The following is a 9,789-nucleotide window of genomic DNA, read 5'->3' on the forward strand; positions in this document are numbered from 1 at the left end:
AAGAAAAAAACACCATAGTAATTAAGTAAAAGCTACATTTATGTCAGTGTTGACTTCATGTCCTCCCTCTTTATTTATATTTTCACGAGTTCATTGTTTAACTGGTTTGTCTGTTAAACTTAATTTTTGGAAAGGGTTGCTGACAATCCATTTATTATAACTTATTTATTAACATTTGCAGCTGCAGACTTTCATGGAGGACAGAAGATGCCAAAATGAAAATAATTAAAGAAATAAATGTAAATAAATAAACAAACGACTCAGTCGACTATTTCTAAATAATTTAATTATATATTGATTATAATATATATAATTAATTATACATAATTAAATTGTCTAAAAGTATATTAAATGCTGGCCTTCATTTGTGGATGAAATGTGACATAAATTAATATTTCTGTTTTCATTTGTTTCTTTACTTATCTTTATCGTCTTTATTTATTTAACCTTTGCAGTATTCCCTATTCATTTTCTTTTTAAATTTTCTTTTCTAATTTAAAATAGATAATAAAGAGATAAATAAATAAAAGGAAAATATTAAATTATAAATAAAAATACTGAATATATATAAAATGAGCATATTTCCTATTGTTTAAAATCTGCATAAGCTCAAAATACATTTTAAATTCAATTCTGTAAAATTAATAAGTGGTCAGTTTTTGTTTAAAAAAAAGTATAATATTATATCCTTTGCTTAATTGAATTATTGGTTTGAGAATAAAAACGTCCTCATTTCCCCCCAGAATACTGATGTACTGATGTACATTCATAAAATAGATGCGTAGTTCTGTCTTCTGTTTTCTTTTTTTTTTAAACAAGATTAACATTTGTTAGAGAGTCACACCAATCTTCATATAAATTTCTTGTTAGGATAAATATTATGTATGATTTTGTAACGTATTTCTTTAAACTTTGTTGCGGATTTTTCTGGGAGAAGCCATGTTGTTTCCCAATACATTTTATACAAAAATGGGATTTCCACACAAAGGTCCACGGTGGAGTAATACCTGAGTTTTCCTGCATCACCTCCTGTTAGTAAAGCAGGTAAAAGGTAAAAGCCGGTGCAGGCGTCACGTGACCCCAGTCAGCCAATAGCCGGAGGAGATTCAGGTATCTCTCCAGGTGAAGTGGAGCAAGCAGAGGAAGGCTGACGTCTGCGTCGTCATCTCAATGTGACGAAACTGTAATAAACTAACAGCTTATATTGTAGGTAGTGATGTAGGTTTACAAACAACTCTTCACTCGGTTTATTTCTCACCTGAAGAAGGAAGAAGAAGAATACTGCTTGGCATGGCTGTGATTTTAGTTGCTTTCATATTGTTGTTCTCCGGGAAATGGGACAAGACTTTCCTCGCAGACGGTGAGGATGGAAAATTTAACTTTATTTACTTGGATTTACTCAGATATTGCATAATTTACTGAAAAACTCTGGTATTAATGCGATTTATTTATTGATAGCAGTACTCAACGTGTTGTTTTTGCTGTAATAACAGTTTTATCACAGCCTGGGATGCCGGAGGGGTAAATACTGGGTCAATGTAAATGTGGTCAGTGTGAACACGGTCACGATATCTGTCACGCAGTCACATGCTGCTGCCTAGCAACTTGAGGACCTGGACTTCGGACCCGGTGTGTGTGTGTGTGTGTGTGTCCCCTTGTGAAACTTAAAAATAAATAGAATAAATTAAAAAGGAAGTGAGAGGAACCAGAGAGGGCAGTTGTGCGGGTTATTTGTTGTTTCACGATAGGCGCATGCGCATAATATCTTGAAGAACAGGTCCAGGTTAAGTTGGGCAGATTTCATGATTTAAATTGTCTGGGATACATTTGAAATCTGTCCTGACCAGTTTGGCCTGATATTAAGTTTTTGTTTGCGCTGAACAAGTCCTCAAACAGAAAAGGACATGATGTTTTTTTACTCTTTTGTCTAAGTCAGCAGAACACACATTTGCTCAGTCTGCCAGGATGAAAGAGTAAACAGGTTCACCTTCATGCACCATTAGATACTCTTTGCCAGAAGCAACTTAAAGCCAAACGCTGTCCTCTGAAGCTGCACAGACTATATGCAAACATCCACAGACAGTAGGCAAAGTGTTTTCTCAAAGGGAGAGCCCAAGCAATATGAGATTTTTGATCCTGAACTGATTTTAGAGGGGAAAATGTAGAGCCAATGTCATAATTCTTTGAGCTGGAATGAAAAAAGACCTTTATATATGGATTGTGCACCAATTTTTCACCACTCTACAAATGTACCCAGGTACCTACTTTGTCAATATATTTGATTAAAAAAGTTTTCATAACAGCACAAATCGGAAAGCATAGACACTGATACCGAGGTTAATATCAACTGATGTATCTGTTGGCCTGTACTTACAGGTATTTTATATATTGAGCCTCTTCCTTAACAGTAAGTGTCTCTTGAAGTGACATTTATTTTGTAGGTGAAGACTCAGGAAGCCCCTGAATCTTTGGTCCCCGGGGCCTGTGTCCAGTAGGCCCTTTCAGACATGTAGTCATTGCTGGGTCCAGACCTTTGAATCTTTCCACTCTGCTGAGTGCAACAAGTTGAAAATTCTGTCTGATATCATTTATGCTTTTATTAAAACTCAGGCAAGGTCATGTCCAGTAGTCGCCTCACATTACATAATTTAAAACTGTTTCCACTGACGTCCACGGAGTGAGGTATACAGATTGTTGATTCAGGGAGAAGAGAGCGAGATAATATGGGATCAGTGCGAGCTAAGGGATCAGAATCTGAAGCTTTGGAATAAAGTTGCATCTGTAATGAAAAGGAGAGAAAAGAAAAGAAAAGAAGACTGTTTTAACTCCTTCTGTCTCTATTTATAGCTCAGTCCTGTGTGGATGAGAGGGCGTTTAAGGAGCAGGTGCTGTATGAGGGGCAGCAGGAGCCTCCATATCGGCTGGACTGCCCCCTGGAGCTCCAGGGCTCCCCCCAGCCCAAGCTGACCTGGCAGAAGGACTGCAAACCGCTCCTCACCCAGGAAGGGAAGGCCTACCTGGAGTTTACCAGCTTCAGTCGGCAAAATCAGGGGAACTACACCTGTATGCAACAGGGCAACAGCACAGCCTCATTCACTGTGCATCTCACAGTGAAAGGTAAACGTTATTTCCATGTGTTAGTGTAATGAAGTCATCTCAAACCTGATACTGTAATTATGCTTTGGCAGTAAGCTAATATTTTCTCACTGCAGTAAACTTAGAGTTGTATGGGGGAGGTTGAAGGGGCTGGTTGAACGGCTACACCTGCAAGGAGGCATTTAGTTTCAGCGTGCCCTCCAGCTGTGGTCTCAGGCTGGGCACATGAAGGCCTTTATTGTCTGCAGCTCCTGCAGTGAACACAGATAAGAGTGTTGTGTCTTTCCACAGAGTCCCAGTGCTCCAGAGACCCAGAATTTCTAACAAGAGGGACCCCGGAAATATCCATGAGCGATGCAGAGTACATAGTGACACTGAACTGTACTGCTCTCCTCTTCTGGGACCCAAAAGAAGAGCACTGTGAGACCAAGCTGCAGTGGAGTAGATATGGCCAGTCCCTCGCCAATCAAACTTACACACAGAATACCTCCTCGTGGTAAATTGGAACTTTTTAGAATATCAGCTTTCTGTATCGGCATTAAAAAAGGATTGAGATGAGGATGAGAGTGGGAGTAAGATCAAGTTTTCTGTCCTCCTTATCAGGTCTCCTGCTGCTGGCCAGCTGATGGTAACCAGTCTGCTGGCGATCAGCGTCACAGATGAGGATGATTATGGGCTCTACATCTGTACAGTGAGGAACTTATCCATAACCTTCGACGTGCCTCATTCAAGTAAGACAACTAAAGATACACTCATTTAGTCTGGGTTTCTTACATTCTGTCCTGCATCTTGTGTTATATTTCTAAAGAGTTTACCTACCCAAAAGAGGCACACAAATGGGAAGATTAAAGAAAACACTAAAAATGAAAGACTCCATAACTAAAGAGAAGTTATGCCCTGTATCTACATCAAGTGTTGTAGCGATGAAGAATATTTATTGGCCAACCTGGAAGTTAGCATCACACTGGTTCCCTCAATAAAAAGCCAATGGCCAAAAGCCAATTTCATGTCATATTTTGGATTGTTGTAGAAAAAAGCTCTGTGGCAAACAAAAGTTTGTGATTCATTTTGTTTAGCATGATGAAATGATTTTGAAGCCTAAATACAATCCCCAGAAGTAATATAGGCTATAATTGAACTACACAACAGTCAGGTGACTTCAACGCCACCAAGTTGCCAATGGTGTTTAATTGTATCTAATAATAACTGTAGCTTCATTTAGCCCCTTTTTAGAAGACATGTAAATGCTACAGAATTAGGTTATTTACTGAAATGAAAATCTCTGACACTTGTATTAACTGCTGACATTATTTCAGGCATCTATTCAAAAATCTCATTGACAAGGGAACCAAAAGTGCAAAAATAATGCAAATTTACTTAAAGACTCATTCCTGCAGCACTGTGTCTCAGACATGATAAGTGTTCATCAACACTCAAACTTTTTTATTTTTAAGTTGCAAGAACCCAGATGTACAGACACACACTACTAACAGAATCCATCGCCTGTTGTTTGTGATGATCCATTTTAATCAAAGTATTCGTTCTTTATTTTATGCTTGTGTTTTGGATTGTTTTCTCAGATATTGTTAAGTGCTATGGCGGCCCCAACCATGCAGCTGCTGTTGTTGCAGCCATCATCCTCCTCCTCTTGCTCGCTGTAGCTGTTATTGTGTACTCCAGATGTCACCTGAACATCAAACTTTGCTACAAGAACTCCTATGGAGACTATGAACTCAACGGTGAGACCTCTGAAGTAATTTAAGGCTGCTTTAATCATCATTAGACTGCAGTTTTAACACCACTGGTATGTTTGTGTCTTCAGATGGCAAATTATATGATGCCTACATCTCCTATGTGAACAATGATCATGACAGGAAGTTTGTCAACTTTATCCTCAAACCTCACCTGGAGAATAAAAATGGGTATAAGGTGCACCTCAATGAGAACGATATCCTCCCTGGCTCAGGTAAGCTTTCTGTCTTTTTTTTATTAGAATTAAAAGAGAAGAAGGATATATTGAATCCTTTTTTATGCAGTTTTTATTGCTTTAAATCTTTACAATGCAGGGTTTTCAGATGCTGCTGTCCCATTCATTGCCTGTTGCTCTGGGGCCTGTTTCACCAAATTTAATCATGCAAGCAAGATATAATTTTCTCTTATTAATTTTGAGACTTAGCCAAAAAACAACACATTTATCACAAATGTATCTGCAATTTGCAATTAACAATCATTTGTGTGACCATTTTAAATGTGTTTGTAAGCACTTTTTGTGAAACAGGATCCTGGGAAACGAATAGCAACATAAAGCTGGTCATTTTTAACAATGCACAACAATATTATTTGTCTCCAGAACCTTCTGCAGAGCTGGTGATGAGCATGAGTCGTTCCCGGCGTCTGATTGTGTTGCTCTCTCATGCTTTCCTTGAGCAGGATTGGTGCTGCAATAACTTCAGGTCAGACGGATATAAAGTAGAAACAACACTGTTCAATCAACACTTTATATGATGAATACAATGACTGTGGCATCATTACAATACATTCTCTATACCACTAGAGGTCAGTGCTGCTGCCACATCCTGCAGTGTCTCCTGTCTTATTGTAATAGACGGCTGCTGTGTGTGTTTTCAGACAGGGACTTCTGCATTTGTTGGAGTTGTCTCGGCAGCCCATCCTCATCCTGTTGGAGGGTCAGTCCAAACGCATGAGACCTGAGATCAAGCAACTGCTCAAGGAGAACCAGCACTGCCTCACCATACTCACCTGGAAACACAACTCTGTGGTAAGATTTACAATTTATATACAACACCTGTTGGTGCCTTCTGAACAAAACACACAACAAAAATAGGCAAAATGTGATACTTAGAACCTCATTATGTTTATGTTTTGACAAAAAAGAAGGCCTTGAGATAAATTGGATTACAGCTAAGTCACAGGGAAATGTTATATTATTATGTAAATAACATATTTACATATATGCAAAGTATCTAAGATATTTATAGTCTCCCTCTGAAAGCATGTTGTGTTTGCCTTTCAGTCACATAACATTTACATTACAGTGAAATAATCATTCGAATAGAGCATTTCTTACGCACTTTATATTTTATTTCTGAAGGCCCCTATACACTCCTTTTAAAGTACTTTTTCTAAATATTCATGACTAAAAAAGAAACAAAGTTTAAGTTCAGGACAAAAAACATACTTAGATATTAGTTTTTTGTGAAAATAATATATTTAACTGACAACAATAAAGTATGTAATTATAGATCTTTCTCAGTGTACATTTATTTTAGTGAAATTACATAAAATTCATATAATTCAAATATAAATGTACAGTAGGGCTGAAACTAACTATTTTAATGACAATTAATCTGTTGATTACATATCTTTTTTTTGTTTAGTCTATGAAGTGTCAGAAAATAAAAAAATGCCAATCAGTGTTTCATAAAGTTCAAGATGGTGTTAGAAAATGTTTTGTTTTGTCCAGAATCTAATCTTTGCAGCTCTAATTTACTTGTTGTTTTTCACAGACTCCTTCCTCAGTCTTCTGGAAGGAGCTGGCCCTTGCGATGCCTCGCCGAGTCCTCTTCCGCAGCGAGTCAACAGGCGACCCTCAGACTCTGCTTCAAGATGACAAGGACCCCATGCTGACTATTGAATCCGACTACCTGGACTGCCGCTCAGACACCGACCCTGCTGGAGATCTGGGTAAGGACAACATTTCCATTAGCACATGCCAAAAAATAATGCATATTAAAGCTGTACTGCTGTACACAAATAAGTGTGCAACACCTAAATAACACAGTGAGGCATGCATGCTCATGTTTAACAACCATCCTGTACTGACTCTGATTAGGAGATGTAAACACTTGTCAACTGTTTGGCATTTCATGTGCTTTTTGTTACATGAGAATTGGAAAATAAAAAGTTATGGCCTGTATGCAAGTCTCAACCTGATAGAGAATCTTTTCTCTTTTTCAACACACAGTGTGCAGCTCAAACAGACCTAGTTTAAAACTAGTTTGAATCAATGAACACATATTTAACTCTTTAACTCTTTAACTTTAAATCACATGATGAGCACACACACACACACACACACACACACACACTGATTACAGAAAAATTAACGCATTAAAATAATTGACGCACTTTAATCGCACTTATTTTTGCACCGCAAAACGTTTCTCACTGGATGAGTTTCAGGCAGACCGATTATACTGGAGCACCAACTAGCGTTCATGAGTTCAGACAACAACAAACCACAGTGAACATGAACGAAGAAGCTGATGAGACGCTTTGGTTGGCCCCGTGGATGGGAAATTTTGTTACAAAAAAACGGAAAAGCGTCGATAAGAGCATGGTTGTGTTGCTATGCAACAAGGAATTCGCATATCACCACAGCACATCGAGCCTCAAGTATCAACTCAATGCAAAACATATAGCAGCTAGCGGCTAGTGTGGTAGCTAGCGTGGATTGTGTTTTACTTAAAAAACAATAGATTATAGTTTACAGAAGGTCTACCTACCTATAGGCTACCTGAATTTCTGAAATGTACTATATTTGTAAATATGCTATTGCTACACTTAATGGCAAAAATGAACAATATTTTTGTTGCTTAAGCTTGTGTATTCAGTCATTATTAAATGGTATACTAAAAATTCATGTGAAAAAAAATTACTTCTCACTGTTCTCAGGTGAAATATTTATATGCGATTAAAATGCTATTAATTTCGATTAATTAATTACAATGTATGTGTAAATGTATGTGTTGTATATATATGTATATATGTGTGTGTGTGTATATATATATATATATATATATATATGTGTATATGTATATATATGTATGTGTGTGTGTATATATATATATATATATATATATATATATATATATATATATATATATATATATATATATATATATATATATATATATGTATATGTGTGTATATATATATGTATATATTCTATACCAGCTTAATGCAATTAATGGACAAATTTTAAGAGTGGCATCAATCTTCTAATCCAAGTCTTTGCAAGAAAGCAGATAAATATGTCACAAAATGTCAAACTACTCCTTTAAGGAGATACACCTTTGAGTGTCATGTTGGCACATGTATTTTAGCCTTCACCTTTTGTAGGGGCAAAAAGTCTGGATGAACGAAACCAGAATTTAATTGACTATTCGTTAACATAAAAATCATAACACAGCCCAAATTCTTCAGCAGTGAACAATATAATGTTTTTATAGGGATATTTGGGATTCACTTTTCACCTTTCCCCTTTCTGCTGCAGGGCTTCGCCTCCCTGTGTACAAGTCTTTGTCCTTCAAAGCTCCAGTCCTCCCTGCTGATCCCCTCACTGCGGCCGAGCCCAAACACTCTGACGTTGACGTGTCAGACCTGGGATCACGCAACTATGGAGCCCGCACAGACTTCTACTGCCTGGTCACTAAGGATGACATTTGATCCACACTCCTCTTACTTTAATGGTCTCTATCAGGTTAATATTGGAGATCCTCATTGACATTGCTTTAAAGATATCTAAAGGCTGCATCCACACTAATATGTTGATGTTTTAAAGGGAAAAAATCTTTGTCCACAGAAGCGTTTAAGCACAGTATCAAAAAAGAATCTCCATCCATTGACCATTTATGTACACTGATTGTTAGAAGAAAAAACAGCAGGGTGGAACTATTACTGAAAGTCACAAATTAGTATAAGATGGTGAAGGCAGCAGAAAACATAGATGGGGAGTTATTACAAAGGAAATATATATATAAAGGATATATTATAATATGGAGACATATTACAGCTTTTTTCCATCACTGCACGAAACCATGGCAATGTCAAAAAAGATCTACACAAGAGCAATGAAATTACAAAAGGTATGCAGGGCTATAATGTTTTGACTTTAAATGTGTGTGTCTGTTCAAAAGTCTGTTCAAATCTGTGACTTAATTGCGACCCTGGAGATTTCAAACTAAAAATGTCAGCAGTTTCCAAAAGTCCTTTTTTAGGTTTGGAAATGCTGTCGCAGTGTGGACGCTAGGTTTAAATGTTTAAAAACTAAACTTATTAGTGTGGATGTAGCTTAAGTCAATATATTTTTTTATGTACAGTGTATTGTTGAAAATCAAAGTGTTGCATTTTTCTGTTTCTATTTACTCAAAAATGATTTTTTTAATGTTTTTTTATTTCTTTTTTACTGTTGTGTAAATATTTTGTGAAAAAATTATTCAAGAAAATATCTTAAATATAAATCAGGAAAAGAAGTAACTTTTGATTGTTTCACTGCCAACATGTGTTATGAAGTCTCCAGCAGAGGGCAGAGTAATGTCAGATAAGATGAAGGAATTCTGCTTTTTAAGCAGTTTGTCATAATTTGACAGCCGATCGTATGCGGAGGAAATAAATGTTACGGATAAAGTCGAATTTGAACCCAGAACTTTGGTACTAGTTTGCACACCAGTCAGACGACGCTCAAGTATGAAGAACTCTTTGACATTTCTGTCCAGGTGGGGCCTTTGTGTGTGTGTGTGTTTGTGTGATGTGAACCCTGATAAAATTACAGCAATCACGCTAATAAAGCAGTTTGATGAATTACCTGGCTATTTCTCTGAGGCGCTGATGGATCTTTGTCTTCATGGAGTAATGATCACCTGCAGTGAAATAAGAGCCTAAATAAGGGTG

General features: G+C 37.0%; 1 protein-coding gene across 1 annotated transcript; it reads left to right on the plus strand.

Moving 5' to 3' along the window:
• Positions 1 to 709: 709 nt before the first annotated feature.
• Positions 710 to 9,699, plus strand: sigirr (single immunoglobulin and toll-interleukin 1 receptor (TIR) domain). The gene is made up of 10 exons (XM_059335571.1): positions 710 to 1,360; positions 2,848 to 3,117; positions 3,388 to 3,592; positions 3,700 to 3,827; positions 4,677 to 4,835; positions 4,919 to 5,062; positions 5,447 to 5,549; positions 5,725 to 5,875; positions 6,624 to 6,801; positions 8,393 to 9,699. The coding sequence occupies exons 1-10, from the start codon at positions 1,291 to 1,293 to the stop codon at positions 8,563 to 8,565; spliced, it is 1,581 nt and encodes a 526-aa protein (XP_059191554.1). The 5' UTR covers positions 710 to 1,290; the 3' UTR covers positions 8,566 to 9,699.
• The last annotated feature ends 90 nt before the right edge of the window (positions 9,700 to 9,789 follow it).

The sequence above is a fragment of the Centropristis striata genome, chromosome 6 (assembly GCF_030273125.1).
Source record: "Centropristis striata isolate RG_2023a ecotype Rhode Island chromosome 6, C.striata_1.0, whole genome shotgun sequence".
In the NCBI taxonomy this organism is placed as follows: domain Eukaryota; kingdom Metazoa; phylum Chordata; class Actinopteri; order Perciformes; family Serranidae; genus Centropristis; species Centropristis striata.

What these genes read in the sequence shown, in the direction of transcription:
- sigirr (XM_059335571.1), top strand. Translation starts at nt 1,291, where the DNA reads ATGGCTGTGATTTTAGTTGCTTTCATATTGTTGTTCTCCGGGAAATGG. An exon ending in CGATATCCTCCCTGGCTCAG is followed by an intron (nt 5,063 to 5,446) that starts GTAAGCTTTCTG and finishes ATTTGTCTCCAG; the next exon opens with AACCTTCTGCAGAGCTGGTG. An exon ending in CCTGGAAACACAACTCTGTG is followed by an intron (nt 5,876 to 6,623) that starts GTAAGATTTACA and finishes TGTTTTTCACAG; the next exon opens with ACTCCTTCCTCAGTCTTCTG.